We start from the raw sequence: 21,793 nt of genomic DNA on the forward strand, positions 1-21,793 counted from the left end.
AAAAAAAAAATAAAATTTAACTAAAATATTATCTAAATTGTTATGTATTATTATATCAGTGTAATCGTTCGAAATTTTTTGAAAAATTCGTTTTGCCTAAAGCCTAAAAGATACAACAATATAACAAAGTATAACAAGGTATGGCAAGATATAACAAGGTATATACAATAGTAATTATCAAATTACAGTAACTATTGTCTGAAGCGCATCCGTGATCGGACATCCATCAAATCATCAATTCGCCGAGATTTCAGCAGTCCCGGTAACTGTAGCCGCGATCCTTTCAACCTGCCATACGTCACGTACATCGAACGCCTCGCTTCGGCGCTTTCGAAGCGTAATCCCCGGAGTGTATAGCTCGCTGGTGCGAGTCAATTTTTGCGACAAAAGTCCGGTCGAACAACACAGCCGCACCCAGTGAAATGTAACCCTTACACCGGTCCAAATTACTCTTTCCGGGAACAAAAGCTACATATTTTCTCTATTCGTAGCACGTTGTATTCGACCCGACTCCATAAAAAAAAAAAAAAAAAAAAAAAAAAAAAATAGGAAAACTGAATATACGGTTGGTCACATTCAGTGGAGAATTGGTTGTAATTTAGACGCATCGTTTATCACGCAAACTATATAGTATATAATATGATATAAATAATATCTTAAATATCACAATATACATATATAGTTTATCAGTAACCAGTGGCCAGTGTTGTATTCCATACCTGTAAATAGAAGCCGCTTCCAATAGATGGTATTCTAAAATACATGCTTACGGTAACATGATAATTGAGCCTCATATGTATGATAATACACATTACACATCATTCGACTTCACCGAGATGATTCCATGAAAATCATCAACTATCAAAGTTGAGTTTTAGTTAAATAGAAGTAAAATAAAAATTCTTTATCATGTTTTTATATTTAAGCATTTATCTAATTACATAGAGAAGATAGTAAAAGTACAATTGCAACGATTTTTACTTTTTTACATGCGTCATCTTGTATCGATATTTACTGCACCGATGGCAGCTGCTTCTACACACATATCGTCAAAGTATAAGACCGCTACATGTGTGCCAGCTTCTCCTCCATCTAATCCTTTTCGAACGGCATTATACGAAACGAGACAAAAACCCTGCTTCTTTGTTCTGGCACGATGTCCTCGCACAACGAGCGGGAGTTACAACGTTGTAACCGCACGACACGCCAGATGCACCCACTCCTACGGCAGTGCCGTGTATCCGTTTCACGGGCCACGGGGTCATAACTTTGTGGGCGAGGTGCCGCGTCTACTACACATCGCAGTATTGGTGTGACGGCGATTTTTGGTCCCGTTGCTTTATCGACAAGTCTGTCCGTTATTTATTATTCCCCCGTTATTGATCAGTGCGAATCACCGTGGCACCCTTGTAAAACTCGGTCGCGGAATATGGACGCATTCATCACGACAATGACAAATTATTTCACGAAACGCTGGCGCTTTAACTTTTAACGACGCGGATGTTTGTGCCGCCTTAATCAAAATATACAACAAACGGCATATAACACGAACTGTCAAAAAATTTCTAAAAAACTAACCCAAGTTATTTTATGATTCACAAGTGATCTTTAATCACATATGTATTTGCGTCAACAAAATTCAACATCTCTTTTTAATAGATTATTCTAATAAAAAAGAGCTCACTGAAACCAGCGAAATTTTATAATTCAAAACGACATCGAAAACACATTAAATGTAGTACATTTGAAAAGATTAACTCTCATGCGATCGATAACACATTATTGATATTTTAAATATTGGCTATTATCAGAGAATGTTCCGTCACTTGAATAATATCACGTTGTCTTTTTTTTTTCATGTGTAATACTATTCGGCGGCTTCCAATAGTAATTCAACGCGATATGCGAGCATTCTGTTTCCGTTATGAAAAAGTTTTCATTTCCCGTCAATCCGCATCCGGAACTGTTTCCTGATCGTGACCTTTTGCATCCGACTATGTCGGAAGTTCGATACGGACTCCGATACGCGAATCGTGAGATACAATGCTTTATCATTGTATGGTGAAAACGTAAACGACAGTCAATTGATTTTCAATGAAATACAATTCGTTGACTTGATATGAATTTTCAAGCTGGTACAGATCTAAAGAGAAATCACGTTGATACTCGCACGTCTTCACGAGCGTCGGATTCGTTGCTCATATCGATTGTATATACTGATGTTTTATCTGTTATTAAATGAATCGGAACCAGACCAGCAAATTGATTCATTTGTTGTAAAAAAATAGTGCATCACAATTGATGTTCTCTTTCTTTTTCTATAACATATAAACGTATGCGAATGTACTTTTGTACTAAATGTAATATATTTTAATTGAATATTAAAAATTAATCAAAATTGATAATTGCATTTTAAATATAATATATGATGTGAAAAATGTTTTCAAGTATATTTTATATTACATAAAGCCCTGTAACGTTTATAAAATACAGAAAATTGGTTTATATTGTGATTTATCGATGCGCACACACTGCAATTGATATTTTATGACTATATAATTCATAAAACTTTATCCTAGTCTCATACAATTAAAATAAGGATAATATAAAAATTCTCGGCAAGAGAATTTATGTTAATTCTCAGCAAGAGAATTAACTCACGACTTGTTTCACACAGGGATGAACTTTGCGTGCAAAATTCAAATCTTATTCAAATGTTCGGTCGCCGTGGTTAACTGCTGAAGTTCAGTAGTCCCGTAAAAAGAAACGAAATTTCTGTGTGAATATATTTCTCGGTTCCTACGTGTACCAATTTATAATCAAAAGTACGTAAAAAGATATAAAATACTATTTAATATCCTCAGAGATATTTTAAAACTTATGTATTTTCATATTTATGTCAACGTAAGCAATAGTAATGCTGTAGCTTTATTTGTTTATTAAATATTAAATATAAATATCTAGCCTTATTAAAAGCGTAGCAAACTAGTTTATGTAAAAAGCTATACGTACATATTTACTTTCATATCCTATCATCACCTAAATAAAATATAAAAATATATAAATTTAATTTTCATTATGCGATATTAAAAATTTTTTTTGTATCAAGAAAAAAATTCTTTTTTAAGATTTAATAAATATACTATAATATATTGAGACATGTTTCCCATTATATAACTATAGTATAACAAATATTACATATAAAGTAAAAATAAAAATAAATCCTCAAACAAATGTCTTTGTGAAAACTTTCAATATCGTTATTATAGCTGCTGAATATTGTAGGTAATTAGCGAACAATCTAATGCTAATATCGGTGAAATGACCGTCATCAGCGTGCGCAAACACGCTGTACCTAACGTTTCGTGCGCAAAACATATTCTAGTCTAAACTGATCCATGCACAAAACATCGTCAACGGATAAAGGGCCAGGTCATGCAAGCTCGTCCAGCCCAACCCTCCTCTATCCGCAAGCTGCAGATTAATCTGCGATCTGTGTCTTACCTTCATGCCACGTACAAACTTGCAAGCCTATCTGATTCCGTCACTAACAATCAATACTTAAGCAAATGCCAGCGATGTACGTTGAAAATCCACTGTTTATCTCCATAATGTCAACAATTATTATTCGCAATTATAATTAATGCATATCCGATTCATCAATGTGTTATCGATGCTTATCTATCCTGAATTTAATAATAAAATGAATACTAACGATAAATTTAGACTTTGGAAAAAACACTGAGAATAAATTAAATTTTTTTACATAAATTAAAAAAAGTTTTCGAATTAACGCAATGCAATTCCTATATATGTTTACACTTTACTTTCGATGTTTATAAAATTAGTTTACAATTACGTTTTGCTAAATATATGTAATATATTATTATATAAAATGTATATGAAAGAAAATATATATGAAAAGAGTGCATTATTTTCCCATGTTGCAATGTGGCTTATAGATTTAATATTAGTATAAGTTTATATATAAAAGCAGTGCACATTTCAAATGTTAAAGATCGTAAAATTTATGTGCAGTAACGTAAAAGGAAAACTACTACTACCACCATATTTTCAAAGCACATTTATATAACGTTTTATCTCTGTAGACTGTATGTGACATTAGACTAGATAACTTAAAAATTACAGTTATTTAGTCTAGTGACATATACAGTCTACAGAGATAAAATATTATATGCAACGTAAACAAAAGATATTAAACGACAACAAATTGTAAACAACAATAACATTTAATACTAAATATGCGGAAAGAACATTTAACTATTAATTTTATAAGTTATTATAACACTCACCAAACTGCATTCTGCTTGCCGTGAATAATTTCCCGTCTGAAAACAGAAATAATCTCTGTTAGTTCTCTTTGAAACCTCTAACCGAAACGAGCTGAAATCTTATAAATATGAATATACGAGGAAGAGCAAATTACGTGATTATTTCCATTTCATCGCGACCGCAGAGTCGGTAAAACGCTTAAAGCTTTATGCAAGTGCTTAATGAGTTTCGCGACTTAGTTGTGGACATGCTAATTTCCGCCGTTGACGTTTCTATGTTGTATGTCACGCAGGTACGTTCACTCGCGATCAGAGAGTCTTGAGCGGAAGTCTTGTACAAGGGAGTCGCAATGTCACCGGCGTACCGGCTTTCGAGACGAACGTGCCACGGAATGTCACTACTGCGGTCGGTCAGACCGCTTTTCTTCACTGCAGAGTTCATCAGCTAGGCGACAAGGAGGTGAGTGACAGCATAATTCCTACGTTTTGCAGCTCTTCCCGGCGAGACAACTCGCTAATTATGATATAAAATCCGCGACATTATTACAATAAAGGCTTTGCTCCAGCATCAGTACGTTTTAAATAAATAGGTAAAAACATTCGCATAATATCAGATTTCTTTACTGCAACAGAATTTCGAGATGGATAATTAATCGAGACATGTATAGTGTGTGCCCGATTTGCATACACACACACACACACACACACACACAACTCATTGTCAGTGAAATTACTACGAATAAATTTATATTATAAATTTCTCCCATACAAAAAGCACTAAATGTTATTCTTGAATCAGAGCAATTTTCGATAAACAAATAACTAAATAAATTGTTTTAGTGAGAAGATTTCATCAACTCATAAAATAGTATTTCTACTTTATGCGTTAATTAAATTCGACGACGACACGTTTATGAAGTCCGTTTTATGGCACAGGAATTTATCGAGTTGCAAGATAAAAAATTTCAAAAACTTATTTAAACTCTCGAGGAAGAGTTCACAACCTTTTTAATCGTGATTCTTAAATGGAACATAGATAGGTAATAAAAAACTTTGCAATATTCTCGTCGCGTCAAAGGTAGAGCAGAGGTTGCTGTTGCGGTTATGGTTGCTTCATCGTTTTTCAAAATTCTCAATCCCAGGCATACCTCTCTGTCAAGCTATATAGATCAGAGTTGCTGGGTTAACATTACCACAAGGTTGGCCTGTGGTTTCTGGTTAGGTCGTTGATAGAATATGCATGACGCCTGTTTGAAGGGTTAAACCTGTTCAAAGGCGAATGAAACTATGCTGGCTATTATCTTTCCAGATTTTTGACTAAGAATCGTGATTGACTAGTAATTGAATTCGCCAGGCTTTTCACACCAAGCGTTATCTTTGTTCTTTTACCTTGGCTATTAGCCAAGTATTGTAGATCAATTATTCTTGCATAAAAATAAAAAAACCTATCTTTATAAGGTTTTAATAAAAATAGATAGACTGTAAAATTGTTCGAAAAAGGAAAATTGATAATAAATTATGTAATGTCTATCAATTGAAAGAATTTCAATGTAATTTTCTCTTGTGCATGTTCTGTTAAAGCTTAATATTTAATCAAGCCGCGCAATCTTCCGGTTATCGTACTAGAGTTTCCGCAGCATGCGAAGATTTCATATTTCGCAAAGTTCCAGCCTAGTTCATGGAATATACGTCGAGGAAATGTATCGACATTACCTGCATAACAGGACTCGATATTGCGTAATTCGATAAATACCAATATCGTACGTAAGGTTCCTGAAAGTTTCAGAGAATATTACATTTATTGCATTAAATACCGTGAATTTAAAATGTCAAAAGCATTCTGAAAAATACTCAACTAAAATTGTAATCTAGATTATAAAAATTTAAACGGCGTTCGTAATTATTACGTATCTCCGTTTTTACACGAAAGTACTCCCTTTCTTGCAGTTGAATTGTTGAAATATCTTAATACGTGGGAAGAGGCAGTTGGACTGATTACTCGTTAACGACCCAATTATTCACAAACGGGTCAATAACGTGAGTTGCGGCTATTTCCGGGAGGAAGACCCGAGACGGGGGATGTTCGATCACGCATCACCGATAACTTGCAAACGTCACGACCGTGTTTTCATTCCGATAATTACAGGCTAACCGCGACGGAATTGCGATGAGAGAATCACGCATAGAGTTGCACCGAAAGTTTTTAGAATAAATTTTTTGCGATGTACGTTTCTCTACATTTACGTAGCTGCTCGCGATATAAAAATGTGTTAATATACAAGCTTTCGCGAACTGTAATAATGCCTCAGCCAAAGAAACACTCTTTTCTAAGCGAAGCACGGGCATGAGAGATATATGGAAGTGCCATTATTACGCTACGTCGCATCGAAATTGTAACTGCTGCATTTTCGAGCAAGAATACCGCTCTACGAATGTCAAGCATCGGACAATAACTCGCTTCTCATTTTTACGACCAAATATATGGCGTCGTGCGCTCTTACGAGTATTATTATTAGAAGAAAGCAATTGCACGTCGGATATAACAAAAGTTGTTTGTACGCCAAATTAATTACAAAAATTCGCGCCTTTTCTCTATTTCGGCTATACTGAATCGAGTTTACATCAAAAGAAGGAAAGGCAGCAGAATTCGATCACTGAGGAAAAACGTGCTGATATTGTTCCCGCAGTGCCGGTACCCGGTAGAGCTGAGGCGGCGAGAACCGACAGGTCGAATCGTAATAAATTACACGTGAAAATCGCAGGTCGTTTCTTGTGACTGGACGCCTTATCACGTCTTGACACGCTGCCGAATGATTGGCTTAAGATTGAGATTGGTGATAGACTACCCGGGAACTTACGATAGTTGCAGAGTATAAAAAAGATCATTTGTATAGTGTAAGAATTGATGGTTGAAAATAAAATGAGAAACTTTTAGTAATTTTTATGCGTTATAATAGAATATCAACTATCAAAAATTTTTGTGAATAATAATTACATACATAGTCTCTTCTCTAATAATATATGCACATAATAATATTACATATAATATTACATATTATTTATAATATTTCGTAAAAAAAAATATATATATATATAACACAGGTGTTGCAAAACTCAAAATTAATGAGCCATGTAATGATATATTTTTCGGTAATCGGATAAATTTAACGAATATAGTTTGCAAGATTCTTTCGTAGACAATATTGAATAACAAAGTAATAACAAAGAAATATATGTAGTTACTCACTTAAATATTCAAATACTGCAAAACTTTTCTAATTTTATTAATTTGTATCTTATATAACGCTATTGAAATTCAGAAAGTCTGCGGTGTACAAATGTTGGCATAAGTAACTATATATACATATAGCGCCGTGTTTCGCGGTTCACACGTTAACTTGAGAAAGTCGGCGGTTTGACTTGCAGAAAGTTGCCAGTATATATGAAGTTATTGCGGGGCAAATGCTTGGAGTTAACGGAGCTAAATCAGACATTTGCGCGTCGTTCCTTTCCCGACTTAGCAAAGCTGTTTACAACATATTCTGGACTTTTGTAAACTGTCTCGACATCAACATATTGTTTATGCCACTGTTAATGTATACTTTAAACATATTTATAATATTTGTTAAACTCGATCAGTTTTCTCTTTTGACATCAATGTATTATTTATGATGTTGTTAATGTATACTTGAGACTTGTATTTAAAATATTTATTAAATTTACTAATAATTATCTTGTAAAAAAGATTCGTAATTGCACGACAATCAATAGGAGTAAAAAATTTTTTAAAGGAAATACAGTTATGATATCATAAAAGGGAGATTTTTTTTTAGAGAGATTTTTTATAATTAAGAAAATAAAATTTTAACTACTATTGTTGCGTAGAAATGCAGAGAAGAAGAAATATTTTTTCTGCTTTTCTCTGTCTTCTTATTGTCAGTCAACTTACATACACAAAAATTTACAATTTGAAAAAATTATTCATTTTTCTCTATCTAAATTATGTTTAATTTTTATTCATGAATTAGTTTCGTGATAATTGTTAATTTCGCAGTATTGACGACGAGATAATATAGAAAGGAGTAAATACTCCAATGCACTTCTGGCGACGATCGAAGTTGTAATCGTTCTACGTTTAGTGACGTTCTCGTATCTCGAAAGTTTATGAGTGGTATTTACGTTGACACATTGTATCAAAGCTTCAGCAACTCGAAATCGGAACATTAACTACGTTCGCACGTGCAACTTGGTACCGCCATATGCGGCTTATACAGGGTGCTCATCCGTAAAATGGAAACGCAACATTTGCATTGCTAATTCTATGCGTTACATTACGCGCTTGTTGACCTGAAATAATATTCCAAAGGGAAAAGTCATCAACTTGCTCTCTGTTATATAATGTATTTGTATTATACATTATTCAAGTTAAAAAAAAATTAAATAAATACATAAGTAAATAGCTATTTATAATTGAATTTAGTTAGTCTGCGATCTTAAACTTCTCTCTCTCTCTCTCTCTCTCTCTCTCTCTCTCTCTCTCTCTCTTTCTCTCTCTCTCTTTCTTTAAAAAAATTGTATATAGTAAAAATTGTTAATTTTAAAATTGATAATTTTTCGACAAAGATAATTTTCAATCTTATCCTTTCCCATCTATAATCCACCGTTAAAATATCTTTTAATAATGATATTTGAACTCATATAATACAAATGACATTCGAGAACTATTTTTATTCAGAACCTTCACCCCTTAACTTCTATCTCTCGTCAAGAGTATCTGAGAGTCTTCGGTACTTATATTATATAATCTGGTGTAAACGATCCTTTCATCCGGATCGATTTACTCGGAAGAATGAATTTAGATGAATCTGTCGGATGAATCCCCGTTTCAAAATGACAAAGTAATATATAGGCGAGACGTCGCTGTATATATTCAAAGTGACGGAAAGAAAACAGCTCGGTAATTCGATCGTTTCGGCGAAGCCCATGGCTCTTTTCCCGGTTTGAATAAATATCGCGCCGGGGAGGAAGTGTCGTTCATCCCGAGGTTCTCTCTAACCCGAATCCCGACCCAAGATTTACGCGCGACCTTGCGAACAAGGAGGGAGGACTGGATTTTCGATGTGAATGATCAGCGCCGTTACGGCTTTGTTTGAGCAGAGAACCGTAGCTGTGGGATGTCGCATTGTGGATCCGCGTTGGGTTTTCGAAAACGAACGCAGGAGCGAGCCTTATTTTCTTGCGACAATTTGATCTCTTTTTGATCCATTAAAGGTGACAACTCGAAATTTTCATTTATTTTCGATCGCTCGATGACTGGTTATTTTATTGATTTCTTAGTGATCTCAATATATGTTGTATCAATGTGTTGTTCATTTTTATTATATCAATGTATTATTTAAATTAGTATATTAAAACTCATTATTAATAGTAGTATATTAAAATGTATCAAGATGGAAATTATGATGGAAATTAATGTATCAAGATGAATATTAAATATAGCTTAAATATTATTAAATTAGCAACGAGTTTTTAAAACTTTATTATTTTCTTTATTCTCTAATTGAGTGATTTTTCACATTTTTTTACATTATCAATTTTAAAATGAAGACAATAATAAATTTTTAATTTTATATAAAAAGTATCTGCATTGCAACATTATTAAAGAAACGAGAAGCTAAACAATTTTAATTAACTTAATGAAATCGAATAATTCATTTTAAAAATCTTGTCTAATAAAATATGTTGAAAAAATAAAGAGAATAATAAATACTTTTACGTAGAAATGTGTTTATTGTTGTCTCTTAAAATTCATATTATTTGGAAATAAACATTTATCACAAAATTCGATTTCTAAAAGTTATTGTAACTTAAGTTACAATAAGAGATAAGAATATTATCGTATTAACGGCACGAATATCGTGCGATTAGTCTTATTTAGAATATACTGTCACATATGTTTAACAAAGTTGAATTTGTAATAACCTTATTGTGTTTCTATTTAACGCCGCTATACTCAGCAAATCCATTTAACCTCCCTGCTGGGGACTATTACTGAACAAACTAATTTTGTAAAGTGTAACGAGCATAATACAACTTGTTATTTGTATTGTCACACAAGTGTACAAGAAGCAAATGTATACTTTCATGCACACTGCAACGTAAAAAAAAAAAGAGAGAGAGAGAGAGAGAGAGAGAGAGAGAGAGAGAGAGAAAATAAATAAAATTAAAAATAAAATATTCACAATTCTACTATTTTCATAGTTTATTTTATTTATTATTTTACATAAGCCATTATAACTTAAAACGTTAAGGTTAATAGATTACTTAAAAATAGAATATTCAATACTTCGATATATATTTTTTTTATAAAAATGCGTTTAAATATTTCAATAAATTGATACTCCTAAAAAGTATGTATATATGTATATTGGTGTAATAAGAAAATTATCAATATTTTAATTTCTTATAAATAAGATCTTTCTGCAATATGCCATGACATTAATGAGTTATTGACTATTACGAAAATTTATACAAACTAGATTCGCGGCGTGCGCTGAACTGGATAATGATAATTTTGCACGAAGCTGCTTCGTATCTAGTAAACACGTAGGATGGTGTATCCTCCTTAAGGCATAGACACTACTAATAGCTTGCAATTTGAAATCGATCCCTGGGGCAGATCGACGAAATTAATTGAATATTCGAAATTCCCGAATCGTGCAGTGATAATCGCAATTCGATCGCGCGCGCCGGTTATGGTTAAAGAGAATAAATTAAATCCCGATACATGTATGAAAAAAGGATCCACGCGAAAACCGCTGCGTTTAATCCGAACAATTGCTTTTCCGATACCAAATATTTCGTTTGCTGCCGCCCGTACTCCGAATTCGTTTCTTTTTCTCTACTAGTGGTGCTGTACTCTCTGTTCCTCTCTCTTTCTTTCTCTCTCTCTCTCTCTCTTTCTCTCTCTTTCGTTTGCGCTCTTTTTATTTATTTATTTCCACCCCGTTTATGGCGTAACGATTGCCGAAGCACGGCAGTTCGATAAAATTGCAAAATAACTTTGGGCGATTACGTAGATTTCGCAGTCCGCCACAAAGTTATATATGCGTAAAGATTGTACTAAAATTGAGTAATACTTTAATTGCTATTGGTTCGAGTATGAGAGATTTAAATATTCTTATTTTACACATTCACTTTTTTCAGCATAATTATCACGCGACAATAATTTCATTATATTGCGTTATCATTTATTCAAATAATCATTTATTAATGACATGCTACGTGTACCCGTTACTAAATGATCGATTGCTTTGGAAAAACAGAATCATTATGATAATATAAACATTAAAAATAATGTAAATGAATAACTACAATCATTCAAAATGAAAATAATCCTAGCATCTACGACTGCTTTATCAATTATGCACATGTGTAAAATATGTTCTAAAAGAAGTGGGCCACATATTTCACAAGCAGAATAAAATCGAATCATATTTATCCATTTCGTTCTGACATTCTCTGTCATACTTCTTTATTCCTGCAAGACATCCTTGGGAATCTCTTCTCTAGTGATACATATAAATCTTGTTACTCGAGGAGAATTGGATGTTACAAATTGTCTCGTCTTTCAACTACAATAAGCATTGTGAACGTGCATGCCCTAACTCCACACATAAAAAGATATTAAAAATAAGTGCAACGAAATAATGACAAAGAGTTATATGAAGAATTTAAGTATGACGAACGAAGAGATATAAGTTACAAGGATTTGTCATACTGCTTTTATTGATTTGTCCGTGCGCTTGTCTGACCAACTAAAAAATCAAAGTATTTTGTAAAATTTGCAAAAACTTTTCAATATTAATTATTTAAGAATAATGTTAACTAGAATATGTTATTAACACAAATATAAAATATAAGAAAGTTATAATTTTATGTACGAAAAAAAGAGAGGGCTGAAATATACATATATTTCATATAGTAATGAAATAAATTTTACATAACAGCAAAATTTTATTTTGAAAACTCATTAATTTCTCTACCTAAAATATTCTGTGCATTATTTAGTAAAATAATGAATTTCTCCTACTCGTGTATCTCAATATATGTGTGGAAATTTATACTAAAGCATAAATATACAATTATTTAATATCAAACTTTTAAATTATTTTGCGATGAAAATTAATCTTGTTCTTCAATTTATTTCAAACAAACTTTTCTACAGAATTTTAATCCAGAATTTTCTGACCAAAATAATCTATGATGGAAACTTGAAAGTAGCGAAAGAAAATGAGTAATAACATATCCTCCGCAAAGAGAATCTCACTAAACTTTGGTGTACAAACATTATAATATACAGTCTGTACAATATAAAGGCACCCACCTATTGCGAAAATGTTTGTTGCAAACCGCATGATTCTGTCGCTTTATGTAGAAATAATTCATCTTGAGACAATATGGCGCACGGTATCGCACTGTTAATACATTTCTCTCTACATTCGCTATTTTCTATACGTGTATTCAAATGCAGGTAACATGCCAAATTTACAATATGCATGCTATAACATATAAGGAAGACTGGAGAAGAGATAGAGAGAGAGAGAGAGAGAGAGAAAGAGAGAAATAAAGATGAAAATGAGGAAAGATTATTAACGTCGCGCGATGTAAAGATAAGAGCTAATTTTTAAATCTTACTTTGCGCAAGCACTAATTATATAGTGTCATATGCAGAAGACACTTTGTAAATTACTCTTTAAATAATTTCTTTTACACTCTAAATTTAATTCTACTTTAAATAATTTCTCAAGTAGAAACTACGAACATATTATGGAGATAACTAAAAAATGAGGTATCTTAATTACGCATTCTATATGCCTTGAATATATAATTAATATTTCATAGAAATTCAAAATAGTTTTCCATGTTATTACTTGCTTAGCTACATTTATTGATTGACAGAGAATTCATTAAGAAAACCTATCTCTTAATGGCGTGTTATATTGATTGCGGCAGAGCTAAGAAACATGCCTATCCAAAAAGTAATCACACTCTCAAAATACGCAACTGACTACCATATTCCAAAATTAATCAACCGCACATATTATCTGCTCGAGATAGAGATACTGTGGTAGATGAAGCGCAAGAGCACTGAGATGACATTCAGAATTACGACGAAGCGAGGGACTGTTTGCCAGATTTATCTGACATCGTGCCGACCTTCTGGCTTCCTGGAACTGGTAAACTTGGTTCCACCTCGACGAATTTACGAGATATGGAACAACGTGAATTTGTTTATCACATCATCGTGGATTCTCGCCGACACAAAGCGATCTATAGAGCGTCTCGACTAACACGCATATCTCTCCTTTTGCCTCAAGCATATATATATATATATATATATATATATATATATATATATATATATCACGGTGTGTATATCTTGTGAAACAAACAAGGAATCAATTCATCACCGAATGGTGTCAAGAGTTACTTTACTTGTAAGTCAACCACGTTTATGACGATGTGATCTTGTAAAAAAAAATATTGATACTTTCTTTCGCAGAACATCAGAAATATTTATGTCGAAAATATACTTATCATTAGCTATTGTAACACGGAACTATTTATCTATCTCTTTGTCCAAATCGGTGCATATTGTTTTCTTTTTATTTTCATTAAAAGAATATACATTAGAATATTTTGACGTAAACGGTAACATAAAAAAAATAACAATTATAAAAGCATTCAATATTTTAATGGTTCAATTAGTATATTAAATATCTGCCATATTAATCCTTTTCCAATTCTTTTATCTCTTAAGTCTTTTTCCATTTTTATTATTAAACTTCCATTTTTTTATCAAATGTTTTGACGCAGAAAAAAATATATGTTTCATCATAAAAATATGTTTTAGTAATAGTAAATCTGCGCACTTATTGTATTATCTCCATTTTAGTCTTTATAAGAAAAGTGTAATAGTCATTACATAAAAAGCATAAGCCAGCAAAGTAGGCTAGTACAAAAGTATAGGACATTTCAAAGAAATCACGCATATTTTCCTCTAACTTTTTCTATATACATATCCAAAAATAGGACAACCATTTTACTGTAAAGCATTTCGTTCTTATCGCTTCCAGCACGAAGCTCTTTTTGCTTCCTAATGAAAAGAACAAGTAGTAATCGAAACCATTGTCGCGACCGGTGCCGTACGCGACGTTACACGCGACAATTTCGTTTGTAATCATGTTTCTAGATACACCAAATGAAACTCGAGCAAGGAAGTTGCATGCTTCCCAGTATATATGCACAATGCACAATTTAATTGCTATTAGAATATTAATCGTATAACGACAATTAAAATGTGATAAAAAATGGCATTTTTCATTATCATTATCGATTATCACGTTGATCTGTGAAAAATATTAATAAATCTGTAATATAAATAAAATTTAATTATCTAGAGATTTTTCATTCAACTATACGATAAAAAATTAATAAAAATTAAAAATAAAATTAATTCTGCAATTTTTTATAAATAAATTAACCATAGTTTAGAAACATGTTTATCGCAAATATTAACTCACATTCTACTGTCGATTTTATAGAAGAGAAGGGATAAGGGAAGGGCAATGCCTTTTTGTAACCGACAGAAACGATAATAAAATCGTCGCCGATTCCTTCGGAGTAACTTCAACTGACGTATGTTTACAGACGGGACTTTTTGTAGGAGCCATTAATCCACGATACGAAAGTTGGTCTCTTGTTATCGGCAGCGTACATTTTATATAGACCGGTGCAGATTGTGGCCGTGGTTTAATCGACGATAATGCTCCGCTTGCTCCGATACGTAATGTCGGCGATATTTCGTGGCACTCGGTCGTGGTACACTTGTACAATTCTCTTCAGTGTAAGGCAAGTATTAACGCTTTCCCAACAGGATCTTCGTCCATTTCTAATCAGGTTACGTAGGCTGTTCCGTAAAATATAAACGTGTCCAGCGTACCGAGTGTCACTTACATTGAAAATTAATAGAGCAAGAAACTTAATTTTATTTTGTTTAAACAAATATTTCTATTATTTGATAACTAATATTTATTATATATTATCGATAGATTTGATTTATAAAAAATAATTTTTCAATTATGACGTAATAAAAAATTGCAAATTTATATAAGTATTCCTCATAAAAATAAAGTTTGCATGATTTTAAAGTCTTGCAGCTGCAAACATTCTGGTTTTTAATCAAATCAATTCGACTATCTAATTGACATTACTATCTTCGATCATCGAAACTGCGGGTTAATACTATCTTTTTCAACAGGCGCACTAAATCAAACCGTATATGTTTGCCGCTTTGAGTGACATACGTGAATTTATGTTAAAGCGAGATTGCCAGTTTTGATTGGCAATGTAACTGTCACTCTTCACAGTAATAGTGACCGTTATCTGGTCAGACAACAATCCAATTCTCGATCCTTCAAATAATGGAAGACTATTGGCTTTCTCATTTAATTGTTCATCCATCATTCTATGTATCTAAACAAAAAGCTTTGTATGTGTTGCAATAACATCGTTCTTTATTACATATAAGTATACTAAAAATTGTTATTTTTATTAAATCATGATTTTTATTGAAATCAAAAACAATTTCGTCAAACAGTGTTGGCCTAGATTTTTCAATATTATTAAACATAAAGGACCAGATATTTGAAACGTTATTACACCTGACCTACTTCGCGTTTTCTCTTTGAACCGTTGATATATAACTCGCTAGGCACAAAAGGGTTAAATCAACGCACTCGACGTTTGCCCGTTAGCCCTACGTTTGCAAGAGGTCTTCGGGGTGCCGTTGACGAATACGTTAGACGTGTAGACGACGTGCGCGCGTTTGAAGGACGTTCGTCGACGAGAAAGGTGACTTTGGTGAACGGGATAAAGAGGAAACGTCTGAATGGCCGTGCCGATGAAAGGCTTTGTAAGATTGATAGAGCGAATCGGAGGCGAAGCGTGACTGAACAAAGCGTGGGATAAAGACTGCGCTAGGAATGCCAGCGTACATTACAAAAAGCTTAAAGCGAATTTATACGATTTACACTTTATTATAACTCAAAATGATTAAACGAGAATAAACGAGAGTTTTCGCAAGCATGTATTCGTCGATATGTAGCCAAAATCAAACATAGATGATGCAATTCGATATAAAACATTTATCCAAACATGCGATTTTCTTGCTGGTTGCACATTATTTTTCTTCGTTCGAAAAATTCGTAAATGACATATCAATGATATCCAAATGAATAATAATTTATCCAAACTTATGATTATGCAAAAAAGAACTCAAATAAAACGCGTCAATATCTCTTTTATCACTCAATGCAATTTTGTGATAATATTGTTTGCAAGATTTGTAAGATTCAATTCTCTCTCAAGTTGAATAATTTTCAAATGATTGTCAAAAGCATAAATTAATCTTTAAAAGAAACGTCTCATGCTTTCCACTCAGCGTGCGATAAAAGTCGTAGCTTGCTAACGCTCCCTTGCGATGGTAAATAAAGCGTCGCAAAGCGTGCTGGAGAAGAAAGTGAATGAATTACAATGCGTCTCCATCCGCCTTTTATTTTTCGCAATGTGACTTTAATTGTCAGATCCGTAAGGATTCGCGTAGCGATCTCAGTATTTCCTTGTTTCGCGTTGCGCACGAGTGCCATTCTCTGTAATTCTCTCATCTCAGGATGTGTGTGCACTTTTTTATTCAGCACACAGTCGTACAATTCTCTACATTATACCATAATATATAATTAATTCGGATTTCCATTATTTCGTAAAAGAGAAAATTATGTCCGATGTATAGAATTGATTATTATGTAACAAATCTTACGTACAAAAATATTACAATATTCTCAAAATTAATTATGTGGCTAATTAATAAACTAATTTGAAATCTCTCTTTATCCCTCTCTAAAATCTCTCAAATCTAATCAAATCGAATTTAATCACAGATAATAGATTACAATTTATAAAGATTCTCGTAAATAATAGTCTGTGAAATAATTCTGATATAAACCTAAAAATATAATAACACGTCATGTTATACAAATCATTGGCTAAGTTATTAACAGTAATCTGGTATGACTGCACCAAACAATTCGCAGTTTCGATGCGATCTATTCGACAATCCCACGTAAATGCACGGTTACGCGCGTCACACGGCCTGTCGATGATTTATCTGGGAACTGCCGATAACCGAAACGGTGGTCTTCGCGGTGATTAAATCGTCATGCGGCCGGTGGCGTGACGTTATCGGGGTCGTGCGCAAATCACAACGGAGAAAGGCAAAGGCGACTTTGAACGACGTAACAATAGTGGCAGTTACAGAGGACGCGATACATAATACAATTGGCAGGCCTCACGTCGGTATATGTGGTTTCGACAGGATGATCTGATCCAAGGACGAACCGATAGAAACCAATGTTACGATTGCGCTTTGATGCCGCGCGTGCCACGCAAACACGCTAAAGCCGCTCGTTCGATCGCTCATTCCGAGTCAGACAAGAGGCTAGCGATGCTTCTCCATGTCGGAAGTCGATGCACAGCTCGACGTCCGATTGGTCCATCGATAGCTGTGATTTATCGGTAGACAAATCGATACTCTAAAACCTGACGAAAGAGAATTTTATATGTAATCGTTAAGCGGAAAAGACGAAAACGATTGATGAAGCATATTGAAAGCCGTATCTTTAGTAAAGAGATAATGGATTTTGGTCGCGGAACTTTCCTGGCACTAGCTGTTGAATAAAATTATTTATTATCACGAGTCGAGATTAATACAAGTTTGCTTCAAATCCGTTACTTGCCGCATACAAAAAGTATCATTCTTTCGTAACGACTGAACATCGTGAAATAAATCAAGGAGCTATGCTATAAATTCGGTTCCTGTCAGTGTATATTCTTAGCAGAGCCGCATGCAAAATATTTTCAATGTTCCAAAAGCTGCGTTTATTTTGTTTCCTCACAACGACCAGATTAATAGCCGATCCGCCGCCATTAATCCGCAAGTTTGTCCGGGCTTTAATTTAATCGCCGTAGCGAAGGATAATATTTTGTTGTCGCAGCCGAACGCATCCGGACAGATCCGCCCGTGCGATCGATAAATTCACTTGACGTTATTATATTTTGGACGAGTTCCCGAGAGGATATTTTGAAGTTTCACAATCGCTGTTTGTGCCTGTCGCTTGCATGACACATATATACACGTACACAGCCAGATTATTTGTCGCCACGCCATTATTTAATCCCCGGCTTGTCCTAGCCAAAGATTAAATCTCCCTAACTCATTTTTTTACTTCCCTGAAACAAGTTGAGTTAATAATTACAAAAGGCTATTGATTTGACGTTTTGAAAATTTTTGCTCCAATTCTTTTCAAAAAACAATCCTTCTTTCTTTCCCAAAATTCAATTTTGTGATTTTTTTTTTTTTTTTTTTTTTTTTTACGATGATCAAAAACAACCACTTTTATACTTCTTTTTATACTTCTGCACTTTAAGTTTTTTTTTAGTTTGATATGAAAAGTTTCTAAGTATGGTTATTTCATGCCCACAAGAACGGAGATTACGTGACGAGCTCTATAGCAAGTCGTAGTGAAACTACAAAAAAAAGGACTACTATCACAGCATGCAAGTCCGGTAAAGCTACTTCGAAGCTGCGCTGGTACATGGAGAGGTAATGCCGTCCTGGACCAGGATGATATTTTATACGGGCACAAAACATAGCTTGAGAACAATAAGTACGCGAGCTATTTGTCCGGCGACGCAATATCCATTCGTTCGCGACACGTTGCATTATCGATGGATGCTTGTAAATGCTTGCATTCGAATTCGTTTGACCACGAACACGACTAGTACGGGGGAGAAGGGGGATGCATTGTGCATTCCGCGAGATCGTAACAGGAAGGATGGGAGAGAAGCTAGAAACAAGAATGTATAGAAACGATTATTCGTTCTTCCTTTCGATTATTCCTTTTTTTCTTTTTATTTCATCGAGCATTCTTGGTACATGATGTACCAAAGTTGAGAGGCACTATGATACGTGACCGACATGAATATAATCCTCCCCTTGTTCTCGTCGTCGTCGCTTCGTCACTTTGCGGTGGTTACGCGAAACGTTATACGCATTCTGTTGTCCTGCAACTGTGCGAGCTACAATGTGATCGTGGCAGATATACCATGACGATCGTTAATACTTTTCAAACCAGTATGGCCTCTGACATGTTACGTGACACAACCATTCCATCTTGCGACCATCGCGCGGATACGTGTGTATAGTGAATGAAGACAGATCATTATTCTTGTAGATGTAATATTATAATATTATAGAGTTGATCTTTTTTTTAATACAAAATGTATCTGAAATATGCAATAACATAAAAAAAGGATATAAATATTGTTACGTTTACACAGAAAACGTTTTAGACAGATATTTTTATAAACAATATAAAGATTAATTTTTTTCATACATTTACATTAACATTCTAACATTTCTTAAACTGAAAGACACATTTTGCATTAAAGAGAAAGGCGACATTAAGACATGCGAAAAGAATCTATTATAAATCGTGTAATCATACATATATACGCGAAACAAATATTTCGTCGCAGACGTAGTTTCAAGATTAATATCGAAGGTTGCGGAAAAATATCGAACTCGAAAAAGATATCGATTTGATGATATTTTTCAACGACGAAAAATTGTTCAAAGCGACAGAGAAGAAAGAAGTCGTCTGTGAAAAAGATTGAAAGAGAAAGAGCCTGAAAAACACACAATTTATGATACGATACACTCACACGTAAATCATTAATCTTTGTAACCCGCCGGCGAGCACGTTTCCACACGACTACCACGAAATCTCGATAGGAAAATTCATCGTTAACACATTCCCTGCCCAGAGTTTTCCTCCGATGTATTGAGACTTTCCTGTGACTATCGTTTTATTTCCATGATAATAATATATTTATGCACATCTATTCATTCCTCATCGTTTACATTTGTTTACGTCTATCAAAACGAGTTTAACGTCTGTATATAAAGTTAAAATCACGCGCATATAGCAAATATGATAATAATAGATAATAAATAAATTAAATTAAATTTAATAAAGATAAATACAAATGTATTTATCTTTATGTATATTATAATAAATATATTTATATAACAGATATGCTGTAAACAGCACATTATTATATAATATATATCAATAACAGTAACTATACTAATTAATTAGAAGAATAAAACAGGATACAAAAAGTCACAGGAAAAAATTATTTTTTTTTCGAAATCTTACCGTGGCAAATTTTACTCGGATAGCGCCATTTAAACACCCTAGATGACCTGCATGGCTTTTCAATGCAATTTTCAAAATAGCACTTTACAGCGAGCCATCGTTGTCGATTTGCGTATCGGCACTAAAGGGCGAAGAAATTCGAGCCAAGTAATTTCCGACGTTGCATGTGATCGCGTACTGACATTTTGGCGCGGATTAATTCAGCGCTTGTAATTAACCGTAATTCCATTGCGTTCTATAAATAACTTATCGCGGCACGGTTGCGTCAGTGTCTAATAATAATTAATCCCCCGAAGCGGAACGCGCGGCGATGACGGCCACGCTCGCATGAATGTAAATGGATCTTCAACGTGAAATTTCGACATGACAGACGGAAATTTTAGTTTGGCTGTGTATTTATGCGACAACGATAAATCTTTGACTTAACGGGAATTGAACGTTAATCGCATTTTCACCAATTTTAAAGCACATTCAACATAACTAGAAAATATATACATATATATAACTGTACAAATAATATAAATGTGCCCTAAAAATTTATAGCTTATTATTTTTAAATAATTGTGCAATACATGAAGATATATTTCGATTGAGCTATGTATGCAATTTGCTGCAAGATATATATTTCACAAAAATAAATTCTTTCGATAAAGCTATGTTATCGCAACTCGTGAGAAGAGTAGTAATGTAGAATTCTCGATAAGAGATTTCTAGGAGAAACGTTCAGATGATTTATTACATCTGATAAATGTGAATAATAAAATAAAATAATATAACGAAACTATATATAATATAATCATGACGTCGCATATTAAAATCACGTACAAAATGTCGCCGTATTATCGTCTTTCTATTTAATTGCAAATTTCTCTGTTTAAAGTTGATATTCTTCGTTAAGAAAGATTTAATGAAAACGTTAACTTATATACATATATATTACGTGGGGCAAATTAAAATATTTTAAATTTTTACAAATAAAACTTAGTATGTTCCTCGTTTAATAATAAACTAAATTTATTATAACTAAAAATAAAATGCTAGTATAATAAATAAAAACAACTCTTATTAAAATTGCAATTAATTGCACACGCATAATTATTAATTATTTCTATTTAAATAATATGTTTCAATATATTCTCCCTTTTACAGATATATGATAAT

At 33.3% G+C, this 21,793-nt stretch overlaps 1 protein-coding gene across 1 annotated transcript in view; it reads left to right on the forward strand.

Moving 5' to 3' along the window:
• The window catches only part of Dpr1 (defective proboscis extension response 1), a 307,741-nt gene that overhangs the window by 63,879 nt on the left and 222,069 nt on the right, over window positions 1-21,793 (forward strand). The window contains exon 2 of the mRNA XM_072904137.1: window positions 4,586-4,752. Coding sequence (XP_072760238.1) covers window positions 4,586-4,752 — 167 coding nt within the window. The remainder of the gene's footprint in view (window positions 1-4,585; window positions 4,753-21,793) is intronic.

The sequence above is a fragment of the Anoplolepis gracilipes genome, chromosome 13 (genome assembly GCF_047496725.1).
Source record: "Anoplolepis gracilipes chromosome 13, ASM4749672v1, whole genome shotgun sequence".
Lineage (NCBI taxonomy): Eukaryota > Metazoa > Arthropoda > Insecta > Hymenoptera > Formicidae > Anoplolepis > Anoplolepis gracilipes.